Source organism: Phycodurus eques, chromosome 7 (assembly GCF_024500275.1).
Source record: "Phycodurus eques isolate BA_2022a chromosome 7, UOR_Pequ_1.1, whole genome shotgun sequence".
NCBI lineage: Eukaryota > Metazoa > Chordata > Actinopteri > Syngnathiformes > Syngnathidae > Phycodurus > Phycodurus eques.
In genome coordinates, this window is record NC_084531.1 from 12,281,247 (window position 1) to 12,308,437 (window position 27,191).

The window sequence follows — 27,191 nt, forward strand, 5'->3', positions numbered from 1 at the left end:
CGGCTTCTCTGGGGAAAAGAACCATACAAACTGTTATGGATGCAAAGTTCAAAAGCCAGCATCTGTGATGGTATGGAGCTGTGTTAGTGCCAATGGTATGGGTAATTTACACATCTGTGAAGGCACCATTAATGCTGAAAGGCACATACAGGTTTTAGAGAAACATATGCTGCCATCCAAGCAGCGTCTTTTTCATGGACGCGCCTGCTTATTTCAGCAAGACAATGCCAAACCACATTCTGCACGTGTTACAACAGCATGGCTTCTTAGTAAAAGAGTGCGGGTACTAGACTGGCCTGCCTTCAGTCCAGACCTGTCTCCCATTGAAAATGTGTGGCGCATGATGAAGCGCAAAATACGACAACGGAGACCCCGGACTGTTGAACAGCTGAAGCTGTACATCAAGCAAGAATGGGAAAGAATTTCACCTACAAAGCTTCAACAATTAGTGTCCTCAGTTCCCAAACGTTTATTGAATGTTGTTAAAAGAACACGTGATGTAACACAGTGGTAAACATGACCCTGTCCCAGCTTTTTTGGAACGTGTTGCAGCCATCAAATTCTAAGTTAATGATTATTTGCTAAAAACAATAAAGTTTATCAGTTTGAACATTAAATATCTTGTCTTTGTAGTGTATTCAATTAAGTATAGGTTGAACATGATTTGCAAATCATTGTATTCTGTTTTTATTTTTGTTTAACACAACGTCCTAACTTCATTGGAATTGGGGTTGTATTTCCCCACCATCCTATATTGCATTACAAGAGCACCCCAGGACTTACTGAAAGCTTCCACCAGCTCTCTCTGCATGCTGTAGGGTACCAGGGGCTCGGGAAGCTCGGAGAAGAAGGCCTTCATGGCCCCGGCTACTGTGTTTATGGTGAAGTCTTTCTCCACCAGGTCCAGGTTGTGGTCTGATAAAGAGGAGGCATTACAGTGTTAGTCGCACAACACCAGATGGAAGTACTTATCTTTATAAAATTCATAATGTTGAGCTGAATCTCACCAGTTCTTTTGAAATCCCTAATTCAAACAGAAAACCCACCATACAACAAGTAAATAGCATATTTAAAAAAATAAAACATTAAGGGCTGTGTATGTCTGTATAAGATATTACTTTTACAAATGAATAGAACTGCATACAATCTACAAATATCCATCCATCCATTTTCTGTAGCGCTTATCCTCACTAGGGTCGCGGGCGTGCTGGAGCCTATCCCAGCTGACTCCGGCCGAGAGGCGGGGTACACCTTGAACTCGTCGCCAGCCAATCGCAGGGCACATAAACAAACAACCATTCGCACTCACATTCACACCTACGGGCATTTTAGAATCTTCAATCAACCTACCGTGCATGTTTCTGGGATGTGGGAGGAAACCGGAGTACCCGGAGAAAACCCACACAAACACGGGGAGAACATGCAAACTCCACACAGGTGGGGCCGGGATTTGAAACCAGAACTGTGAGGCAGAATTGCTAACTAGTCGGCCACACCGTGCCGCCACACAATCTTATCTAAAACTTTATTTTCTAACCCCAAAAATATCGTGTGTAAAAAGTACAAGAAGCTAAAATTCTAAGGCCTAATTAATATCTGTAGCAAATATATTCCTCCTAAGTAATTATTCATTTATATACTGTATATAACTGTTTATACAGTGGTGCCTTAAGAGGTGAGTGACGTGAATTATGGGTTTTTCAAGATGCAAGCTGTTGTTCGGCCGATTTTTTGCTTTGACTTGCGGGCAAACATTTGAGATGAGAGCGCTGTATGGAGGCAGTGATAGTGAACAGTTCTTCAAAAAAGATTCTTCAAGCTGTTTATTGACACTGCCCAGTGAAGTTCACTTCCAAACTAAATATGAAACAAAGAGAATTACACGTTATTTAAAACCACCAAATAGCTTAAGCTTCAGCAAACATGTCCGTTTAGCTTAATACTATAAAACAATGCAAAATGCCGAACAGATGGGCTAACAAATAGAATCGGTCTCACCATGTTATTACCCTTTAAGGAACAGCTATTTGAAAACAAATGGTCTTACTCATATCTCTATATTTTATTATCTCCAGATTGCTGAGATGTTACAATCTCAGCAATCTGGGATTGTAACATCTCACCAGATGTGCGCATCTCAGATTGCTGAGATGCGCACATCAGATGCAGCAGCACAATGGCCATTGAATTTAAGCAAAAAAAATTTAAATTCTTCACACTCTTTTTAATCAGTCAGAACTGTATGTTTTTATCAGGTACAATGTTACAAAGTGCAATTTTTCAGATTGAAAACGCATTAATTTACAAACATTTCTGTAGTTTTTTGGGAGGCATTAATTTCAATGGGAAAAGATGATTTGAGATACGAATGTGTTGCGTTACAAGCATGGTCATGAAACAAGGCACCACTGTATTATTAGTATATTTAATGGAGTAATAAAATATATAAATATCAAAGAAAATGTCTCTTTTCAATTTTCCACGTCATTCAAGTTGAAGATTTTCACTTCAAATGTGTGCAGATGGTACTTCCGTGTATTTGCTTTTGGGGCTTTAGAAAACAAATACACTGAAGTCCAATTAAGAATAAATAATGGACAGCTTGGATGTTTATTTTTGGCTCGTCAAACTGCATTGCACATCACTTTGAGAAATGTTCTGAATATTTTGCTCCACTTATGTGGCTAAATGAGGCAACCAAAATATTAGCGACAAGTCTCAGTCTGATGAAGTACAGTTCGAGAGCACTGGAAGCACACATTGTTAAATGAATAACTGACAAAGTGTCAATCAAATTGACCGTCTTGAATTATTCAGCACAGCTTCAAGTCTGATTCCTCGAATTGGACTCGACCTTATTTACATATCTATGTGCTTGCATTCTGACACCATCTTACGCCACTATCCATCTTACCCATGATATGCTTCATTAAACAAACCAATCTGGAGATAATGATCTGCCCTAACCTTATAAGACACATGCGTGCGCACAAGCACACACACACACACACACACACAAAAGCACATTGAGAGCAAGTAGAAAACTGAGGTGGCATCTACCATTTACGTACAGTCTATTCCCTAGTGTCATCGGTTTACGACGGAGTTCTCTCCCTACGGCAGTGACGCAAATAAAAGACAAAGCACGAAGGTAACCGAGCATGGCTTCTTGCGCCATGTGACAATGTATTCTTACGCCACTGTGCAAACGGGGGCCTTGCATGCAGTTTGTAACCTTGAAGAGGCATATTTTAGGACCATTGTAATCCGAGGAACCCCCTTATACTTGCATTGTCCCATAGGAAAGTGCTATATGGAAGAATACATACCTTGGTCAAATTGACGCTGCATGCTCTCCATCTCCGCCTTGTTCCCGCTGACCCTGTAGATACCCTCGGTGCTTAAGCCTGGGGAAAAGAGTTCATTTAAGAACCCGTCATTGTGGTTTTGTATACAGAAGCACTGTGAGATCCAAGGACAGGGGCTTCTAATGTCCCATTGTTACGTCACTTGTCCTTCTTAACAACACTTTTAGCACTTACTGAATCCATAAAGCACTGCTGAAGATCCACTATGAATGAGGCTGAGGCTACCTGAGTGCCACATATTAACAAGACAATGACCTGTGAAGGTGCGCTCCTTCAAACACCTGTCCTTGTTTACTAGAATTGTTTTAATGGGCTAGATTAGAGACAGATTAAATTTGTTTCAAGCCTCTACCGTGGAAACTCAGGTGATAAAAAAAGGGGTGAGAAAACTTCAATTGATCATATTTTTCACCTAATACTTTCCATCTTGGATTCCCTCGCATGTTTCCTGGCTTCTACTGTTACACAAAAAGGCACATACACTTGAGGTTTAAGTTAAATGCCTGTTAAGGTGGCCCCTGTTGGACTTTACTACCTGCTGACAGCACATGAAAAGCATCACGAGCAGCATGAAAGGCTGTAGCCGTGGCACTGTTAGTTTCCCCCCCCCTCTTCTTTAAAGGAGCAGTTACCCATTTTGCTTGATGTTCTATTTCACTACTGACTATTACTGATAAACCAAAAGCTCAATGACAGGTCCATGCAGTTCCATTATGACCTCCATACAGGAGGAGAAGGATAGAATTAGAGTTAGGTTTAGGTATCTAACTCAGCAGTAAGAAGGAACTGTATGAATTTGCTCGCATCAGCAAATTTAGCAGTCAACAATATCAGTGAATAAGCCTGGACACCTCTCATGTTGTTAGCATTATCTTCTATGCTATAATTAGAGTTCTGTGCATTTCTTGTACAAACTTTGCAACATACTAAAATGTTGCAACAATGGTTATTTCAAGACAATGTTGTAATCGAGACAGCATGTTTAGCTTAGCTTCTTTAGCTCCAGACCACGTCTTTTTCGTCACAAATACAGGGAGAGCTCAGGAACAAAACAAACAAACAATGGATGGATGAATGAACAAACAAATGAACAACAGAGCAAAGAAAATAAGTGGAATGATAGTACCTCTGAACTATCTCCTTAAACTCCAAAATAGTCTGCACAATTATATTTTAAACAAATTGTACAGTTGCAGTATTGGTTTACAACAACCCAATGGTATTCCCTTACAGTATTTTGTCTCCCTTATTTTATCTCTTTTACAGCTTAAAAAAATCTTACATTATATTGCATTCATGTGGATGGAAAAGTAAGAATTTCTGTGCAGGGGAAACATGTTTCCCTACAGCTCATATCATAATAAATACATTAAATCTTAAAACATTTAACCGTACAAATAATGCCTTAAGTAGCATTTTAGGTAAGGTAACCACAGTAAAACAAAATAAAAATCACAGGTAATAATAGTAGCTCATAGAGGTGGTATAGGCTAGTCGAATTGTCGACTAGTGAATTTGTTGACTTTACTACTGCACAATGACATTTAAAGGGTGATGTCGACTAGTCACTAATGTTTTTGGCTTGACGAGGAGGCAGAGACACTTTCAGCAACAGATGAATGCACTGAATGAAATTAGTCACCTTTTAAATTGTTATTTCTGAAAGTGCAGCTCTGATAAGTGAAGGAGAACCAGCAAAAGGAAAAAAATAGAGGCTCAGGCAGAATTTTTAACAACTATTAACCCGCAATATCAAAGTGAAATGAGAGTGGGAAATTATTCCACTGCACACAAAGAGATCTGTGATTATTTGCAAACACCGCAAATTTCTTCCATGCAGAACTCACTGCTATAGTGTGCCCAGAACGAGTACAGGTTGCCCAATTTGTTCAAATACTACCAGGCTGTCCCAGTGGCAAGCACACAAAGCAAGAATAATTTTTCTCTGGCTGACAATGCCATCACTTGAAAGCAAGAGAGCCTTCACCCAGCCCACGTCAATGCTCATGTTCCAACGTGTATATTCTGCATATGAGCTTCCCGTTGTTGGTGAATATACAGTAGATTATTACAGAGCATTATGCTGGTTGAATTGATCTCTTGCATGGTACACTGAACCCCTCGCATCACACATGAAGAGGATTTGACCAACTTTTTCGACTTCGAAAGCATACCTTGATAAAAAATGTTGTTGGCCAAGTTGCACAACTGGGACAAACTTTGAGGTACCATGATAAAATGAAACGACAACTGACTTAGTTCTACTTTAATTTAGATTTGTGAATAGTCCATTGACTATTGTAAATTCTCCAATGACAAAACACAGCCGAGTGTGGAATATAGTAAAAGTACAATTACCGTTGTGAATGGGAAAAAAAGAATCACCGTTGTTACATTCATAATTTAAAACATTTTTCATTAAAAAAAAATTTAAAAAAATAAATAAATCCACCTGTCATCACTGAAATAGTCCGTTCAAACTTTTGATAGAGACAAAGGAGGACCGAAGAAGGTGAGGTAGGAAAGGAGGTAAGAGGGGTGAGGCAGAGAGGAGAGCATTCAGTCAAGCCGTACGGTATTGACCGCCTAAGCCTCCCAATCAATTATCCACAAAAGCTTTTCAAAGCAGACAAGGAGGAAAACAGGGGGAGAGGGAGCCAGAGAGTGGCGAAAGAGGGTGGAGGATTGGGGGGTAAATGGGAACAGTAAACAGCCAAGGACGAGAGCGATACTGAGGGTGGATGTTCACTGTAAGGATGAAAGAATAGACAGGGATGAAGACAACATGGGGGAAGAATTCTCGTAATAGTGCATCAAAGTAGTACAATTCAAAAAGATTGCGCTGACATTTTGTACTGGATTGGATTTTGCATTTGGGTGAATACCTAGCTGAAAAGTGGCCAATAACAGACCTCAAGTAGTGTCAGTTTCTCAATTAATGGCTCGGTGCACTGTGAACAAAACAGGCAAATGTCTACCCTCAATAGATGGTTCCTTTACACCCCAGAAAAACACACGTAGTAACTGTAATTACTTCACTTCAGATCAGTTAACTGCTGAGCCTTTGTGCCCTCTGTTGCCAACCAAAATAGCACCACCTACCGAAGCATGTGAGCAGTCTTTAAGATTAATATAATTCTAGAATTGTTTTGTGTCGTCACTTGGATTTTGGAAATAAGTTGCCTCAAAGTATAACTATTCATTTGTGAAAAAGGATATACAAATCAAAAATAGTACAAAGGGACCTTGGTTTTCGTATGCTGGAGTTTTCGTACAATTCTGTTTTCGAATACCTTTTTCAACTTTTCGTTCCCTTGTTTTCGTACATTGTCACGGTTTTGCTACTCATTTCCCGGAACTGATGCGGCTTGACAGACTCATCCCGTCTATGTTTCTTGTCCAGTGAGTATCACCCCACATGTTCACCCAAAGACATTTGTATGTTTTTGTTTTTACCTAGTTTATTGAGTGTGACTTCTAAATAAGCCATCATGAGGCCAAAGAAAGCTCAGAGTGCCAGCCCTTTGATAAAGAAGGCGAAAAAACACCACAGAATTCAAGAAAAAAACCCTCATTTTTATTTATTTAAAATAATTTTGTTGGGAACGGATTGGATTTAAATTATTTCTCATAGAAAATATTGCTATGGTTTTTGTATGATTCTGTTTTAGTCAGACTTTCTGGAACAGATTAATCACCAAAAATTAGATTCCATTGTACTTCATGGTTTTCTAAATGGGCAGTATTGTGGACTAGTAGTTAGCACGTTTGCGTCATAGTTCTGAGGTTCAGGATTTGAATAACAGATCTGGCTTTCCTGCGTGGAGTTTGAATGTTCTCCCTGTGCTTCTTCTCACATTCCAAAAAGATGCATGTTAGGCCAACAGAAGAGTGAATATGGTATATAGGCGTGAATGTGAGTGATTTTTGTTTTGTTTTTGTTTTATGTAACCTGTGACTGGTTGTCGACCAGTCCAGAGTTTAACCTGCCTTTCGGCCAAAGTCAGTCGGGATAGTCTCCACGACCCTAATGAGAATACCCAGTATAAAAAGGGATGAATGGACAGCCAATCCTTTCTGCTGTTGAGTAATCACAATGCTGGTCAGTATATAAACAAATATATACAGTCCCTATGAAGCAGCAAGCACATGATCTCAGTGGCATCAATGCGCAGGCAGGTTAATTGGTTGCGCCCCAACCACATGTCTCAGTGGTACTACGCTCCAGCTGATCCTGCATCAGCCCAGATTCCGAAAGAATCTCTCTATGGACTAAGCCGCCGGGAGGCTGATTTCATCGCTCACCATGGCGACAGCCAGGTCGGCGGCTGCTGCCCCTTGCGTCACTATGGGGGCTCACACGGTCGGCAGATATGCCTGCACACGCTCGCGCAAATCACTTCGGCACCCATAGGCAAGACGCGGGCTATCACGCTGAACAAAAGCCAGGGCTGATGGCAGATAACAGCAAGCTAGCATGGATTTATTTTATACAACCGCTTGTACAAAAGCTCCAAAATAACACAAAATAGCACTACCATTATTCCCAAGGACACGGGAACTTGGCTTCAACATCTAAAAAAAACAGAAAATATTATAGGACATTGTGTAGTGCCAAAACAGCCACTATTAAGAAATTGCCTTTCTTCTTGAAATTGGATCTGGCTGGGGATCATAATGAATCTTGCCATCATTCTTTACAAAGAAGATTTTATTGAAGATATTTTTAAAGGCTGCGATTGGCTGGCAATCAGTTCAGGGTGTACCCCCCCTCCTGCCCGAAGATGGCTGGGATTGGCTCCAGCACTCCCGCAACCCTAGTGAGGATAAGCGACTCAGAAAATGGATGGATATTCTTAAAGGTCAGAGGGCAAAGATTCAAAATGTTTCCTTGATAACTCCAGAACCCCTTTACAAACCACATCTGCCATTTCGAAGTGATTATATAGCAGTTAAATATAAATATGATGCAGAATGCCCCTTCTGCTTTTTGCATCCAGTGCCTTGCGGTCTTCGGCTCTATCCGGCGCTGTGACGTCAGACGAGCCAAACAGCCTGTTCATTCGGCGTTGTGTGCTATTTTTCCATGCCGTTATTCACGTCTTTGTATATTTGTTGTCGTATGATTTAACGATGTTACGATGATTTATTGTGTGGCATTTGGTTGTACAAATGCATCAGGCAGCGGCAATAGTTTTTTTTTGTGGCTTTCCAAGTGAAAAAGGAATACGTGAGCAGTGGATAGGGAAAGTCAATTGACAGGGGAAGAAACGTGGTCAGCTATGGGTGCCGAGCAAGCATTCCAAACTGTGCTGATCGCTTTGGCATGTTTTGAGAAAGACTTAGCAGAAACCATCGGATACACAGGTGTAGTTAGGGAGTGGCGGAAACCAGCTGTGGTGCCAAGTATTTTTCCTACGGCCATCGGGACCTCAACCGCCAGCAAAAGAACTCAATCTCGCAGCCGCCCCGGTGCCGCGGCGCAGACAAGAGGTGAGGAATTCCTTGTATATACCTACGACTCTATTATGGTTACTATGCACTAGGGAGTAGGAAAAAAAAGACCCACGCAGTACTTTTCAGTACTTTCTGTGCGGCGTGTTATAACGCTACTCAAGCAAGGGGCACACAATATATAGGAACACTGCATCCTATGTAAAAGCTTGTACCGTGTCACTAAAACATATATGAATATATAATACGTATAGTCGTGCTCCAAAATATTGGCACCCCTGGGGTGTCATTATTTCAAGGCATGACTGTATAAAAAGACATGCTTTTGACATACCGTCACCTGGAGCCAGTGGCCACTCTCTTTTTCTGTTGTACAGCTGCTACTTGGCTACTCGTCGCCGTCACTGTTCCGACCTCCTGATCGGCTCAAACATGTACAGTTTGAAGATGTCAAACATGTACAGTTTGAAAATGCCAAGTTCAGTTGGGTGCTCTTCTACTTCAAAATCCTCCTCCTCCTCATATTCCAACACGTTGGTCGCCATTGCGTATAGAGTGTAGCGCACTGTGTTTGGCAATTGCAACGTCACTTCTGGTAGTCCTTGCGGAGGATAGACTAACCACACCCCGGTGTCTTGAGCTTCGGGTATGTTCGGGGAGGCCTCAATATGTGTCATAAAAACCTATTTTTTAACTAAACTATAGTTGAAAACTTGCTGGAAGTTACGTGCATGTATTACATAACATATAAACAATGCAAATATGAATTCTAACTAACCCCATAACATCTTTGTCATCTGACCTTTAAAGATAACGTGGGATAAAAGGAGGTACACAGCGGAGTGCTTTGCTGTAGGTATTTTTTGCTGTAGGTATTTTTGCACGAGAGTGTAAGGATGTGGGTCAAAGAAGCGAGCTCAGGGTCAGCTGCGCAATACTCAACAGACTATCAACGGACCCTAAGGTGACTAACACAGTGTCAGCATCGTATCGTAATTTCCTGCAACCACCATTATAGCAGCAGATTGCAGTCACAGATAGCAGATAAGTCTGACTTACAGCAGCTAAGAAAGTCTCATAATACATTGTTACTCATTTCCCACCACTTCCACCCCTCATCTGTGTCACCGGTGCTACTGTGTTAAAAGTGTGTCCTTATATGTAAGCAAAATGCACCTACTAAACACTTCATTCAGTGATTGTTTTTAAATACATTATATATGTTTTAAGATAATTGCTAAAAACATGCTGAAAATGTACTACTCAATTGTGGCGCTATAGCTGTAAACTGTTTTTCGCCATTTCAGGTTTCCTGATTTTTTTCATTGTGGCTAAAAGGCGCCCAGTGACGTACATGGGGTCCGGCATGAGTCCCCCCTTCACCACTATATAAAAAAATTTAACGCCCTTGTTTGCATCAGTGGTTATCCAACGCAGTTGCGACGTGCAGTTAGTGTGGCAGTGAATGTGCGCAGGTCAGAGAGAAAGGCGAAGAATCATTTTATAATCTTTTTTTTTTTTTTTTAACATCCAAATTTGGCAGAGTTATTAACAATACTCTGTTCTATTCTCTGTGGTATGCCAAATTTATCAGACAAAAAAAAAAATGTTCACTTTACAAGGACATTAAATTCAAATGTACGGAGACACCCTGGTGCCAAGGAATGAGAAAAATAAAATACATTGATAATCTGTTCCCTCAATTTAGTAATCCGTTCCCTCAGTTTAGTAAACTGTACCCTCAGTTTAGTAATCTGTACCCTCATTTTAGTCAACTGTACCCTCAATTTAGTAATCTGTACCCTCAGTTTAGTAATCCCGACCCTCAATTTAGTAATCCGTACCCTCAATTTAGTACTGTGTTTAGGAAACACGCAGGCTAATTGTAGCCAGTCCTGCTAGTACTGCTATATAATGATCAACCCCCTCGAACTACAGCAATATTGCCTTTCAGTTGAAAAAATGGGATGTAGGATATATCACGACATGACAATTTATACACAGAATTCACACGAGTAAGAATATAACATACAAATAGAATTTACTTCACTTGACAGATATACCTAGGTATACGGAGCCTCAGACATTTGCTAAACTGAGGGTACAGTTTACTAAACTGAGGGAACGGATTATCAATGAATTTTACTTTTCTCATACCTTGGCACCAGGGGGGCTCCGTACAAATGTAATATTAGCGTTGTAATGTTTTTATTTTGTTTGTTTTTGAACTCTGATTGATGAATGCAGGTCAAAATCAGGTGGCTCAATTCATCATTATGATGCTGTTTCCAATGCAAAATGTAAATGCCTTGCTTAGATGACATCGTGAGCTCTGAGGGCAATATGTTAAGAGCTGATAGTACCAAATGACAAATATTGGTTCATCATAGAGAGGTATTATTATGAAAACGAAGTATCAAAACATTAAATGCAGATGAACAACATAATGTAAAGTAGGTTTCTGGTGCTAAATATATCTTGGACAGTGATTCTCAAAGTGTGCTGTGTACCAGTAGTAGTACGGTTGTTCCCTCTCGTGGTACACGAGACTTACTACGCAGAGTTCAGTTGTATTTAACTTTAAATTTCAATAATTTTTACGTCGTACTTGGTGTAAAAAGTTTGAGAACCAGTAGCCAAGTGGATACCTGCAGTTGGATGCATTGTGGTCACATACAATGCATTTGTCGTTATTCAGTTATTTAATTCATGATGCAGCCCTTGGATTGGATCTCATTAGATTGTGCAGTTGCACCGAATGCAACGGCTGGTGTTTGTATTTCTATTCAGGCTTAAAGAGGCAGAATTACTTGAATAACCTGTATCGTCATTTTTAACTTATGAGAATAAACACAAAAAAGGAAGGCAATAGAGGAAGAAATGTAAGGATACAAGAGGGAGGCAGGTGATAAGAATGCAGAAAAATAGAAATACGGGTGAAGAAGTAGTTGAAGGAAATCAAAGATGACAGATTAAACGTACTCAAAGAGATTGAGGGGGGAGGAGGAGTGAATCAGAGGTAGAGAAACAAGGTCAGCGAAGGACATGGAAGGCAAACTGAATAAATGAAAACCTGGAGGGTATAAAGTTGCAAATGAAATTAAAAAAAACACATCTGGTTGAGTGTGTACATAAACAAATACTCAACCTTTTTTTCACCTACTAAGAAGTTATTGTAACTGCTTCATTTCACACGGAGAGGTGAAACCTAACGTGATTCCTCATTATCCGGAGAGTTGCCCCCGCTCTTCTTCGTGTAGCAGGCCAGTGGATGTTTTCTAAAGCTTGAGTAATCCACACATACATGGGCTTTTAACAGCAGAGAGATTAAAAGAGGAATGTCTGGAATGTCAGTAAGCAGCAGAATTGTTTTCGATGAACTCACGTACTAGAATACAGGTTGCCTAGTCCTGGCCTTTTAAATTATATGTATATAAAGCAATGTAAAGCTTCTTGAGAAATATTTTATAAAGGGCACTATTTGAGTTTAACAGGACGGGTAGAATAATTGATTTGGCTTGCCTAACTTCAATCGTTCATCAAGTTAGGAGCGGATAGTTAAAGGAAATATTGTATATGTAGGGCTGTAGCTATTGAATAATGTTAGAACTGATTATTCTACCGATTATCCCATCAATTAATCTGATAAAATAATGATTTTGCATTAATAAACAACAAAATGTGCATGTGTCGTGCAGGCATTATTTTTGTCAAGATGGCGTCGTCATCCTCACGTTCCAAACTATAATATCTGTGACTTTGTGTATGTGTGTGTGTCTGTGGCTTTAAAAGCTGGGGCCTGGCCTGGTGAGTGACATGGGAGTCAGTGAAAGAAAGTGTAGAGTTGGTGGCTGTTGTGAGCTTAGGTTAGCGACTGGTTGTTAACTGGCTAACTGTTAGACAGTCTGTGTGTTAAATGCCTAGGCGTCTGTTGTATTTTGTTACCATTTGTACAATAAAGTGATTGAAAGTGCACCGGCGGCTGTGTCTATCCTTTACCACTTGTGGAGGCATTACAATATGTCCTAACTTGTGGTCTTGGGCTTTAAGTCAGCTAACATCGTTACCTTGTGTTGGCGCTCGTAGATGTGCTGTTATGGTACTGTCGTTCTGCTTTGCAGTCGGCACAGTTACTTTATCTATTTTAGTGTGAAATGATCCTAAATTTTGGACATTCTCTGTCTTTTATGCACTCCTTCTTCCTGGCTTGCCGCTATGATGCAAATCTATTTCTTCAGGGAGTGGTACATGTGTTTGTAGTGAGATTAGTCTGTCTGGAAAAATGATCACTACAAAGCTTGAAGGCAGACATATTGCCTCAACTTTTTTTTTTAATCTACTTATTCAAGTTTTTATATTAATCATTTCAGCTGTATGCATATGCTGGGGTTGAACTAGGCTTAATGGTTGGTTGGTGCAAGATGAGTTAATTCCATTCTTGAGACTGACCTTTAAAATAGAGCAATTCATACTAGTACAGGGCAACTTCAAATCAGTTTGGAAACCGAGTTGCTGTACACGTCTGTGTCCTGGCTCCTCAGTTATAATAAAGGAAAAAGACAATAAATAGACATAAATAAAAGTCAGAGTGTTGCATCTTAATGTGAAGAGACTCACCCCTTGGGCATATCAGAGATAACGGTGACTGCAGAATATATTGTCTAGGTTTTAAGATACAATGGTTGATTGCCTATTAGGTCATCTGGCAGCCTGCAACGTGTTCAAACCTTTTAGTTCAGTGTATTAGTAAAGCCCATGCAATGTAACGGAATATAATGTGAAATACGTATCTTTAATGGAGGTCTCTATATGACTAATCGGACGACTAAGGACTCAGTGAGATGCAAAACAAAGAATTTAGGTGTGCCATGAGAAAGCATTACTTATGCCACAGGAAATAGTTTAATTTCACTTATTTGTTTTGAAACTCATTTACTTCAAATAATGTGTTTGTTTAATTATCTATGCCAGCAATGTATACTGACAGGCAGAATCTGATCTTGACTACATGGCAGAGGGTGCATTACTAACCTGTGTATCCACTGTTTGTGACATTTGTTTGATTTTTTTTATGCAAAATATGTGTCTTGGCTAAATAAAGGATGGGAAACCATGGTTAAGATCATGAGAGTTTAAAATGAATGAAGATAATGTTCAAATTCTGTTCCTTTCTTACCTGTTGTTTCAATAAATCGGATACACTTCTCAATGAACACTGGGATGGGCCTCTCCGGAGTTACGGCGGTAACCAGCGGCATTCCGAAGTAGTTGCTCTCAATAGGTTTTGAGATGGAATGCCTCGGCTTGGCTCGCTGTTTCTGAAAGAAATTCAAGACAAGATTGGTGGGAGGAATAAAGAGTTGAGGTCTTTGTCTTGCTTGATTGACACCACTAACAAAAGAACATTGGATTGGATGGAGATGCGTGCAAATTATGCATTATGATTGCAAGTATTTACTTGAGCGCACGTACATCCATCCCGTACATTCCTTTAAAGCTTATATGATAAGCAATCATTCGTTCAATCTTGTTTTTTCGCATATCTCTAAGATAGACATCGCTATGGTGTCGCCACACTCCTTTTTTTCACCATTGGAAATATGTTCATACTGTAATATGTTCATACTGTAATTGCTTTCAAAACACCCTTATTTACAATTACACATTCTCTGCCTGCCTCCATATGGCTGTACTGTCAGCAGTAATTGTACTGAGTTGAAACCGTTAATGGTTTTGGGTGGGCGTGTTTTGAAGGCCCCCAAGGCCTGCATCTCTAGTAAGTCTGTCAGGCCCCCGAGGCTGTGTCCTGGCAGGCTGGTTGGTGGGGGCGGAGATGCATGGTTGGCTGGGCACATAGACTTTAACAGTAAAGCAGGCCTGACAGTGCAGTGGAGAAGTGCTCATTAGAGAGATGGGGCTTGGAATGGCCTCTGCTCCAGATACTGGCCTCACTGCACTGCACTGAAGGTTTTCCATCCTGATTCTACACACTTTCACACAGTGCAACAGCAATACACAGACACATAAGCAAGGAAACACTAATTAAGACTGATAAGCTCAACAGAGGCTGACCTCTGCATTTGTTGCACTGACAGTTGAATAAACAATCAAAGTTGTCCTTCACATGGACCCATTGTTAGTGACTGCCATTCACTATTCAAAGTGACTGAAGTGATGCCGCACTAACATTTGCAGATACTTACCCCTCTTGGGCAAATGTGGCAGACATAAAGCAGCTACAAAGGCTGACTTACAAAAAGCATTAATGTTGAGAAAGCTTGAAAGCCATAAAGTCAAAGTCAACAGAGCTATTGCTTTGACATAAGTAGACCTTTAATAGAATTTTAAAGAAGATGGTTTAAATCCATTCCAGGGTCAAATTGCCGTTATCATAAAACCTGTATTAACTTTACAGGCAACATTCTAACATATGTTTACCACTTTACTACTTATTACGTAAAACAATAAAACACTAACACGCTCTTAACTTTAATTACAAATGAAGAGGGAGTAATAAAAGTTGCAGATGCACCTCACACCTCGGCCAACTGTGTAAAAAGAATGTACTAGGGGTTTGAAAGTCGGTTAATCATCATTTGTCAATTATATTTTTTTCAGCACAATTAAACAGCGCTTCCCAACCTTTTTTTGCGTCATGTACGTTTCACTTAAACACATAGTTCAACAAACCAGCATAGAAACAAATAAAAACAAATGATTAAAAACACAACTCACCATTACACTAATTGTTGTAATTAGTGGGAGTAGTGCACGTTTCTCTTCAACAAACCGGCTGATCTCATCTTGTGTTCTATGGCATGGCATAACGTGACAACGTAGCTAGGCTTGGATAGAATTGCTACAGTTCAGTAAAACATTTGGTAAAATGTTCCCACACGGGCGGCAGGGTGGACGACTGGTTAGATTGTCTGCCTCACAGTTCTGAGGACCGAGGTTCAATCCCCGGCCCCGCCTGTGTGGAGTTTGCATGTTCTCCCCGTGCCTGCGTGGGTTTTCTCCGGGCATTCCGGTTTCCTCCCACATCCCAAAAACATGCATTAATTGGAGGCTCTAAATTGGCCGTAGGTGTGAATGTGAGTGCGGATGGTTGTTTGTTTGTATGTGCCCTGCGATTGGCTGGCAACCAGTTCAGGGTGTACCCCGCCTCCTGCCCGATGACAGCTGGGATAGGCTCCAGCACGCCCGCGACCCGAGTGAGAAGTGGCTCAGAAAATGGATGGATGGATGGATGGATATTCTCACACGCTTGTAGCATTTATAGGGCTGTATAGCATAGTGACGTGAGTGTCGTAAAGCGACAAGTTTCCCTTTTAGTTACAAAGCAACAAGTGTCACCTTGTTGGTGTGTGTTGTATCACAACTTCTAGGATGAATAAAGTTCTCATTAGCACACAGTTGTTGTAGATGCATTATTTGAATTAACATTTTGCCCCGGCGGCACGGTGGCCGACTGGTTAGAGCGTCAGCCTCACAGTTCTGAGGACCCGGGTTCAATCCCCGGCCCCGCCTGTGTGGAGTTTGCATGTTCTCCCCGTGCCTGTGTGGGTTTTCTCCGGGCACTCCGGTTTCCTCACATATCCCAAAAACATGCATTTATTAGAGACTCTAAAGACTCTAAATGTGCCCTGCGATTGGCTGGCATCCAGTTCAGGGTGTACCCTGCCTCCTGCCCGATGAAAGCTGGGATAGGCTCCAGCACGCCCGTGACCCTAGTGAGGAGAAGTGGCTCAGAAAATGGATGGATGGATGGATTTTGCGCCTCGTTCCTCGCCGTCAGTTCCAAGGTACCACTAGTATGAATCTTTTAAGACTAGAAGTGATTGGAAAAGCCTAAGCTAGCGATGATAACAGCTAGGCTGTTCCACAACCAGCCTATTTTTGTACTTTCTGACTCAAAAAGACGTATGAAGACTGTGGCCTTGTGGGCCGGACATTTGGCTGACCCACAGATCACTATAGTCTGGTGACGCCAGCAGACAGGCGAGGAGAAAGACCTCTGTAAGTTGGTCGACTGGAAGACTAGATGCCAAAAAACAGGTGATGAGCGATTAGTTGACTTCAAGATTTAAATGTCGATGGGGCACAGTAAAGTCGGTCACCTAATCGGTTCATTCCCAAGAATGTACAATGTTAAAGTTGAACCAAACAGTCAATTTGACACATCACAGAAACGAGTCTCGTTAACAAGCCGACAACGAACAAATGAATTTATAAATAATAAAAATAATGAAAAATACAAAAATAAAAAATAAATTGCAAAGTATGTGAAATCAGAATCAGAATCATCTTTATCTTTATAAATGTTCAACATTTATAAAGCTTCAAGGCTATAAGGCTTCAAAATGTTCAACAATTGAGACATTGTTTCAATTTGCAGATGCTGTGGGCGTGTCGCTGAATGCTCTGAAAACCCCGCCTCTCTGGAACTTACAGCTGTCAATCAAATACATAGCGGGGAGAGGAGAATTCCCAGCGACGGGCATTGTACACGCTCTCACAGGATGCAGAGAAGCAACGTCTAGGCCGGCATAATGACAATCGGCCGTGCCGCCGGGACAATTTTCCGTCCTTTGAAATTCAGCGGGACAACGTGCTTCTGTGGCCGATGAAGGGTGGACCATAAGCTGCCACATAGCGCAATGCGCACCGCTACCCTTGGATAATTTTTTTAACCTCCTGGTCCTCGCCTCACAATGTGCAGCTGGCAACTGTGAGCTTGACAGCCCTAACATGGTTGTGCTGGACCTCCAGCAGCTCCTCTAACAATTGTTGGGCTGGCTAGGGGCCTCGGATCCCGTCCGGTTTGCCGCTGTCTCGCAACGCGTGTGGGGCCAGACGGCAGACACACTGTTGCCCAAATAACACAAAATACATTACACTTCAGGGAAGATGTATTTTCTCAAGTTGTGGGCATAGTTTGATGGCCAATTGCACACTATACTGGTAGTAATCTGTCAGGTTATAATGAATGAGGAAGTGGCAATTCTGCCTAATGGCCACTGTCTGGCACTGCATGGAATAAGGGAGCTGGTGTTTATATAGCGGGGGAGGGCCTCATGCCAGAAAGTATACGCCCCAGCCCGCTGTCGTCACAGGGCTACTTTTTAGCCCCACTCAACAAATCCAGCCAACTGAGATCCTGAAAAATAATTTTTCGGTATTTCTCAACAATTCAGTACTGAATTGGTTTGAACTCAAACACGCTGCCACGTACCTACTGTCACATCCTAAAATGCTAGCTACTCAAGTGGACTTGCACAACAGACACCTAATGCCTTGTTTTTGTTTTTTTAATTTTTTTTGTCTGTCGTGTTCGGCTGTTAGGTCAAGCAGAATGGAGGATCTGTATCCCTTTATGCCGGAACAGTTTTACTGTGTCACAGTGGAGTTTTTAAGCTTCCGCTGTGGTTTCTTAGTATTATAATTGATGTTTATTGAGACTCAGAATCAATCAGTCGAACAGAACAAAGTTTTAGAGGGGAGAGAGAAACGAAGACAAAAGACAAAGCACTAATTGTAAACAGGATGAGAAAAGTAAATCATTACATATCTATAACAATGAAACATTAGATATGAGTGTTGTATGGGGCTGGAGTGCTACACACCCTGTGAGACAAAGACAGGAGAAAAAGCGTGCAGGACGAGGGTCGTGAACCCAGCTGTACAATTTAAGTGTAGTGGGATTGACAATGTAAATTATAAAAGTCTTGAGGACAAGCGTGTTAGTGAGGGTATACACAAGCAATTCGAATATTCATGAGTTATTTGTCGCAATAAGTGAGTGGCCCCACATTAGGGGTGTGTACCTGCGGACACATGCAAGTGAATGGACACCGTTTTGCATGGACAGACTGACAGTGTTATGTGTGTGTGTTCCGTATCCTCTGTTCCGTTCATGACAGACAGACGTTTTCTGTAATAGCTGTGCCTGCTCCGCGGAGGCTGAGGACCCCACCCAATCAATCAAGGGGCGGGATCGGGCCCAGGGGTCGACCCGAGAGCACCCCAGTGGACGGAACACGTCCCAGACCGAGGGACCTAGGGCGATCCGCCGGCCCCACCGAGGCGCCCCGACAACTGGCCACCCGATGGAGGCTGCAGGGACCCAGTGTCACGCCCCAGCCAAGGAGCAGCCACGGGTCATGAGAGGGGAGCCCCAACGCCAAGCAGCCTCAAGCACTGCTGCCTTTTTTAATGACTAACCTGTTTTTATACTTACAAGAAATGCTAAGAAGATTTATTTTCATGTGTTAAAAATTGCCTCGCTGAAAACATTTCTAGGGAAGAAAATAGTTTGCTGCTCAATGTGAATTTAAAATATAAAACAGATGATTATCTCAAAAAAGAAAAACAATAGGTCGTTAATTTTTAAGTGAAATGGCTTATTATTGCTTCCGTATTCATAATTGCTCTTTAACTAAGCAAAAATATAATTTATCCGAATACCTGATTATTAAATAGAAACATTGGTAGGATACTCAAATACTAAAATATTCGACAGCTGCAGCTCTAATATCTTTGCAGGATTGTGTTGTCTATGTCAGAGTTATCTCCCACTCTCCTCTTTCATGCATGAGGACACTCAAGTGGAGCTAGGTGACAGAGGAATTCAAAGCATTCCGCTTGCCGGCTGAGGACAAATGGAAAAAAGCTGCAGGAGAGAGCAGGAGAAAAATGTTTCCGGCCTCTCGCTGAGCGAGGGAGGTAGTGCAGGACAGTCACACAGGTTGTGGCTGCCTCAGGTTAAAAAGCTGTTTCAATTATTTGTTGTCACCCGTCACAACTCAGAGTTGTCGGTACCCTCTGTCTCACAGCAGATCTCTGATGTGTTGACTGCTTTAAAAAAAATATATTTAAATTAAATTAAATAAAAGCACAATATACTTTCCAAGATGAACAGATACCTCAAAAACATCCACACAGTTGGCGACCCAGAGGGGATTCTAGGCTAGAACCGATTGAAAACAGAGTCCTCTGGTAGACTCAGGTGTGTTGGAAACACTATGATGGAGCCAGATCACTTTTTTACTGCAACAATGGCTTTTAATGTTGCGATCTAAAAATGCTCTTGGATAGTCAATAATTAGCGCAAAAATGGTGATCCAAACTCTGCAGGGTTACATTTGTTTTGAAACGTATAGATGTAAAATTGCATTTATTGCGCTTCACCCCCACACTTCCAGGGCCAGGTCACAGAGCACTATGTTCAAGAGAAAGGTCGGAGCTACTGGAGCCTGTAACCTTGCTTATGTAGGTCACAGACTCTTGGCCATCGTAATAATAGTATAGCCAGTAAACAATCTGGCTTTACAGTTCTCAAGCTGTTGGTGCACAAGGTAAGCAAGTTGTGAGCTAAATACACAAAAAGAAAAAAAAACTGTTAGGCCATATAGTAATAAAAGAGACTTTACACAGACACTCCTTTGACCTCACAATGAATGTGTGAAAATGTGTTCCATGCCGCTACCAAGCATCGTAATTATCACATGAGCGCAACATACACACAAGGGCCTTCTGTACCATGCCGTGCAAGAGAATGAACAGCATACCAGGACTGGTAAACAGTTTAAGGTCAAAAGTGTCACCGCAGTGGTGGGGGAGTAGAGTGAAGGGGGAGATACCTACGAAAAACACTCCACTAGAAAATCAAACAAGTCAAGTGTAACTCGGCAAGAGGAGCCTTTTCTCTGATCGCACAGCCAGGATCATTTACGCCTCAAGTATGCCAGTGTAAGGCAAAAATCTGGCTAAAAGAAGAAATACATTTTGATTTTGAATCTCCCTCATTTATAGCTTGCTAATACAGTGGTACCATGAAGCTTGAACAACAATTTATTTTGAGGGAAAGTATGCATTAATGTTACATTTTGGACATCGCGCTGTGATATTCTGTTATGTCAGAACCTCACTAGCCCTCACTTCAGTCAGCATTAAAAGATTAATTTAGCCTTATCCTTTTTGGGAGTTTTGCCACAGTTTTTCCTGAAAGAAGGCGATATGATATCTCCAGAAGTTACCTTGAAGTAAGAAGATCCACTTAAACTAGAAATACTTTAGCAGTGTCCATGTACTTTCAAGTTAGTCAGTATTAGTGCCATGATAGTTTGAAATGATCACAGGATCATGTGAATGACGAGCACAAGTGTTCACAAGTATTCTATTAAGGAAGGATGGACCGAATCTATACATCTGTACTCCTACTTGAAAAAATGCTCAAATACTACAACATCTATACCACTTTACCAGCCTGACATGTACCTTCTGAGTAGGTGGAGAAGGCGCTATGTCAGTCATGTACTGACATCATAAACCAAATCATAACACTGGACCGGCCTAGCGCCAACCAGCACATAGCAGAGCTCCAGAAACTCTGTGCTTGCCGAACAACTGCATCTTGCGGGGCAGATGCCTTCGTTGGTGCCCGAGCAGAGTTCATCATCCATTTTGCAGACCGACTGCAAATTATATTTTGCACAATGGATGATGACCTCCACCTGGGTGGCGACGGAGGCAGCCGTCCCCAAAGTTGCAGATATGGGCCATTTAGCAGGCACAGAATTTCTTGAGCTCCACTCCATGGTATTCCGTTCCAGGCCGAACAACCCGCAAGGATCACCTCAATTGTCCTGCTAAGTTTTATTTTATAACTGAAATGCCTTGTGTTACAGGCTACATCTAAGTGTTAAATGTGTAGCAAGACTGTGATAAAAACATGCAGTTGGATGGTAAAATGTCAGTAATGACAAGTTGTTAGTCTAAAAAGTATTATGTTTGAGTGGAACAAATTCCATGTTCAAGAAAAAAGTGTTTTGTGTTTCTGAATAATATTTGATTAAAATAAAACATCACAATTGTGTGTCGTAGTGGCATTATTAAGTATCGCTACTTGGTATCGGCGAGTACTCAACTGTAACTACTTGTACTTGAATTCAGTTTGAAGCAAATGGTATCAATGCAACCCTCCTATTGCCTGTAAATATTCTCATTTGTCCAGGTCTTTTCATTATCAGGGCATTGAACCGACTGCAACTGGACTGTTCTGGTTGTCTTAGAAGACGTTTTACCTCTAATCCAAGCAGGCTTCATTAGTTCATACACAAGACGAGGTAAGACAGCACTAGCTTACAATTAAGAAATGTTTATTTTGGTTGGTTTACACTTGTCTTTTGTTACCATGTCTGTTTGCTTAATAGGACTTGGGCACAGCAGGTATTGACCAGCTTTTTGTTAACAATGGGCTTCAATTTGGAAGTTGACAGTTTAGACTCTGGAATTAGTTCAAATATAATTAATCTCAATCGTAAATTTTGTTTTGAAAGTAGGTTGACGCAATAAATATTTTTCAACCTTGCAGGTACCTTTCCTGCAATTTCTAACATTTCCTGAAAAGCAGAAATGTTTATAAATAATTAGCGAATATGAATTTCTCATTCATTTTTATTCATCAGTATACTAAATGAAAAAGCGATGGTTTCAATATCTGGTTGACATGTATTAAAGTGTTGGCGAATATGTCTCTATTCACTGTGAATCTCTTCCATCTGCAATCAGTTTAATGACGAGAGTTTTTATTTTGTCTCTGATAATCAGCTTGTTTAGAGGGCTCCCACAGAGCGGTCAGGGACAATGTAGCAAACATGCTTTTAGGAGGATCCTCTCAAGTCTGTCATGTTTTCACTGAGCATGGCTGCCCGAAAGCAAAGATTACACTAATTAGTCTTCAACTTCAGTGTTAAATTATCCACCAAAGGAAGCAGGTGTTGATTCTGAGCCAACAACTAATTATACTTCCATTCTAACCATAAACAAATGCATGTGGAAAAACATCCTGTATTGATGCAGAAGTCATTAAATGCTAATATTGGACAATATATTTAACAAGTGACATTCTATGGAAAATAATTGCATTGGAGTATGCACTTTTCAGGAAGGAGTTGGCAAATAACACCATTTATTCAAAAAGACTTATGAGAATGTTGGACTTGTTTAAAAGCAACACTGTGGACTCATGAACACTTTCTGACTCGCTTTGTTGATATAATAAATCACTCAGCAAGTCATTAGGTACAGTTTTCCTAGATCAAATGAAAAGATTGTGTTTACCCCAATTCAAAGTGAATGTGAAGGTAGTTGATTTGTCCTGTTATAATGTTCTGCAATCCCATTTTAAGAAAATAGACGATCTTAGGTCCAATCCAATCCAACATAACTCAGTTAAACAGCATTGAAGGTGACATTCTCTGAGATTAATACACCGCAAAATCAGTGTGGTATCATAATTAACTTGAAAGTCAAATTTAATCATAGAAACACTGACCTTTGTATTTCTGCGCAGGCTCTTCAGGATATTTCTCTTTTTTGGATCCTCACTCTCCTCAATGGAATTGTCCTTTTGGGCACCTCCTTCATCTTGGCTAGCCTTTGGTGGACCCCCCATTTCATCATCGCTGCCGAGTGAGAAGCTCGTCCTAAAACTGCTGAACTTTCCAAGTCGTTTTGATCGATCTCTGTAAAGCTTGGGCTTTATTCCAATAGCTGACAACTTTCTTCTGCGCTCCAGTGAGCTGCTATCGGCCTCGCTGTCCGACCCATTCCCCCCGGCACTACCATTGGAGTGACCTTTGTTAGCATTACGGATGGTGATTATCTTGCCCTGTGTGCTGTCATGAGGGACGGAGTAAATGCTCTCCTCATCTCCATGTCGAGGTTTGCTCACAGCATCCATAGGCTCTGCGTAGTCTGAGGGATCGTAGCCACCGTCACTACCTGGAGCCCAGCTGACAGCTTGGGGCAAGGAGCGTCGGTTGGTCCCAACCTGTTGGTCCATGTAAGGGCCAAGATTGACCTTGCGCACAGGTTTAGGTTTCACCTGGGGAGGCACCTTGTTGTTCAGCTTGCTCTCAAAAGTGCTGAGCTCAGAAATGACAGAAAATGTATCACTTGAATCCAGATCTGGCAGCTTGAAGCTTACCAGATGGGAGCCACTACTTCCATCTTCCCTCAGGGTAGGGTAAGGTGCTGACGGGTCAATATCATCTTCTGAGTCCATAAGAATGTTAACTGGACTGGGAGAGCCACAAAGGGGGCTGGTACTCTCATTGGTGCATGCTTCAGCCACATTATCGTACATGTGTGTAGCCTCAATAATAGTGCGTTTCTCCACTATCTCCTTGAGAAAAGATTGGAAAAGATCGATTTTATGAAGCCCACCTACAACTCCTCCATGCCCACATATTATTGTGTTGAACCTTGCCTCAATTTCATGAGCGAGTTCCTCTCCCTGACTGACCTGTTCCCTAGCTGACTCTGAGTCTGAAAGCTCCATCTGGCTTTCCCCAACTGCTAACAACTGTACTGGAATGATGTCTTGAACCTCACACAGAAAAGCACATAAAGTTTCCAAAGAGGCTTTCCGCCGAGCAGAGTAAACTGCAATGTAGCCATGGACCAGCTTAGTCTTGCGGAGGGAGAATGAGGAATGGAAAGACAGCAAAGACAGCTCAATAGTCTGCCTCTGACCACCTATACTCAGATCCAGCAAGACAGAGGTGCCACTGTTGAGGCTAATAGCAGGGCGACAATGCTGGGGCAACAAGAAAGGAGCCAGGAGCTGGTCGAGATCATACGTGTCTCCACACATGAGGCACATGACGATTTTGAGGTCTGATTCTAGAATTGGTTGAGACTGAAAGTCTCTGAAGGCAGATAATGACGGGGGTAAGGGTGGAGAGCTGGTCCGTAGGCTTCTCCGGGACTCTAAGAGGCCTCTCAACATCTGGTTGAGATGCTTCTCATGGAAATTGCGCCCATAGCCCATGCCTGGAGAGGCTGGGTCTAGGTAACGACACTGCTGCTTTGCAGAAACCTGCAGCCCTTGCTGGATAAGAGTCTGAGCTGTTTCCCCTCCAATATCCCCTATGGAACCCACCCCACGCTTAGTCACAAGCAGGAGGAAAAGTGGAAGTTGGGCTAAAATGTTTTCTCTGTCCCTTCTACTTATGGTTGACTCTCTAAGCTTTTCCACACTCTCAACGACATATGACAGTGATTCCTTTGAGTTGTACAAACAAAGGCAACCATAGGGTGCAAAGGTTGGTGTGTGGAAGGAATTAACTGGCAGCCGTACATTGCCCTCTATTGGACGAAGAGCTAATTCATATATCTTTCCATCTAACACATACCTATCGTCACTGGTACACAATGCCCTTATTTCATTTGCCATCTCTCTGGCAAGCCCATCTTTACCTAGTATGACTAGATTTATCCTTTCTGCCCTGCCTCCATCCAGTCTTGAACTATCTGGTGATGCATAGCGAGTGGGGAATCTGGAAGCAAGTATCTGCTCGAGTTTAGAGTCCACACAGTGGGGGCTGTTTGGACAGGTGTCCTTTGTAGGGTGGTAGACAAAGTGGATATGTTTCAATACCAAAGCATCCCTCTCTGCCTGCAGCTTCTGTAAGGCTTTAAACCTTTGTTCCTCACCCAGTAGTTCCTGAATTGCTCCCATTTTTTCTTTACTTGGTTTTGCATCCACCTCCAGTTCATAAAAAAGCTCAGAGTACTCAAGAAGCAGTTCTTGGAAGTCCTCTTTGGCTCTGTCAATAATCTCCTTCTGGTGTTTATTGTAGATATCCAGATATTCCGCTTCATCAAGCCACTGGTAGAAGTCTTCATTCATGATGAAGCTCCGAGCCTCCTCCCACGGTTTGCCTGGAGTAATGAATGGAGAGACACTAAGTTTCTCCTTGAACTCCCATCTAATTTCAGCTCGTTTGCGGTCATTCCTGAGCTGGTCCAGGTGGGTCTTATATATGGCCTCAGCCGTGTGAGTTTCGAGGAGGTCCTGGGGTATGCGATCATCCTCAATTTTGTCAATGTGGGGCGTGGTCTCCCATGGTGTGTCATCTAATACAACAAACCAATGTGAAAAATCTCTCTTGGTCTCCAATACTTTCTGAACTCCAGACCAGCTCAAGTGGTCTATCTCATCCAATTGTGGTAATAGTATAGACAAGGCCTGTGGCAGAGTACTTAGATACGCCTTCCTGCGTTTCTCTATATGATCTTGCTTTAGTCTATGTACATGTTGTTGAAAGAGTTTCTTTGCTTTAGGTGTCCCCTCAAGGAAGACATAGTCCTTGTACTCTGGAGCTGTCTGCATGCGGCAACTGACAGTGGGCCATAACTCATTATGGTTTTTCACAATTCTGTTGACAAGCCACTCATATCGGTCCTTGGCCGAGGCAATCTGTTGACTCTGCTGTTTCAGTGCCTCAAAGTAAGAGATTATCTTGGGCTTTCCTCTGCCTTTGTCAATTAGTTGAACAAGTGTCAGAAAGGCTAAGTCAACATTGACATTTGATCGCGCTGAGGTTTCGACCACCTGGAGGTTTTTCTTTGCTAGCGCAAAGGTGTGCGAGTCCTTAATATTGCGGTCAACTCCTTCATCATATTTGGTGAGAACCAGTACCACAGGTTTCTTAGTTTTGGAAAGTTGGTTGTACAGGTTGGTAACAAACTTCATCTGATCCTCAAAGCTGCGGTTCATACCACTGCTAACATCCACACAGAGTAAGAATCCATCTATCATGAGCTTCCCCTCAGGCATCTGTTTCTGCTCAAAGTCTTGCTCTAGCCCCAATTGGTCTGTGCAAAAGTACATCAGCTTCTCAGCTGAAGCCAACTTGGTGGAGGCTGCCCTCTTGATATATGGCTGCAGTGCTGTGCTTCGGTGTGGCTGGAATGTCTGGTCATCAATGAATTCTGTTTGTTCCACCACATTCATGCGCCACTCTGGCCCCTCCTCCATAGTCCTCCCAGCCTCTCCCCAGAAGAGGAAGTGGTCATTGTTCACTACACGGCCTCCAAAGTCACTGGTGCTGAGAACTGAGGTGTGGTCCAGGTAGAAGTCATCGGCGCATGGCCGAACAAAGCGGTTGCACAGACAGGACTTTCCCACTCCACATTGGCCCTTATCTTTCTCTGTACCAGACAGCCCAACCACAACCAGGTTGTAGGTAGGTGCCCGGACATCTTGCTTTTTGGCCATCATAATCGCTGGCAGAAGCTCATCCTGTCATCCTTGCCTCAAGCTCTTGTGAGAGACAGAGGCTGTCAAGGACACAGGGATCCCATGCAATAGGATTTCACGATACTCAGATCTGACCCTGTAAGACAGACAAAGGGAAGCAGAAGAGAAAAATATAATTACTCAAGAGTGATACTGAAATAAAACATCAAAATGACAAGCTATATTAGTGGCATTACACAGCCTGTCATCATAATTACTGTTTAATTTGTGATCCTATTCCTTCAATGAATGTTTCCAGGAAAGATTGAGGTCAATAG

General features: G+C 41.9%; 1 protein-coding gene across 2 annotated transcripts in view; it reads right to left on the bottom strand.

Moving 5' to 3' along the window:
• Window positions 1-27,191, bottom strand: part of arhgap35a (Rho GTPase activating protein 35a) — a 120,688-nt gene that overhangs the window by 16,408 nt on the left and 77,089 nt on the right. For both annotated transcript variants that reach the window (XR_009768892.1, XM_061681474.1), the window contains exons 2-5: window positions 23,161-27,010; window positions 13,999-14,140; window positions 3,330-3,407; window positions 784-915 (exon numbers count right to left, since the gene is read on the bottom strand). Coding sequence is in view for 1 of the 2 variants with exons in the window: in XM_061681474.1 (XP_061537458.1) it covers window positions 784-915; window positions 3,330-3,407; window positions 13,999-14,140; window positions 23,161-26,895 (4,087 nt within the window). In the remaining variant the exon portion in view is untranslated. The remainder of the gene's footprint in view (window positions 1-783; window positions 916-3,329; window positions 3,408-13,998; window positions 14,141-23,160; window positions 27,011-27,191) is intronic.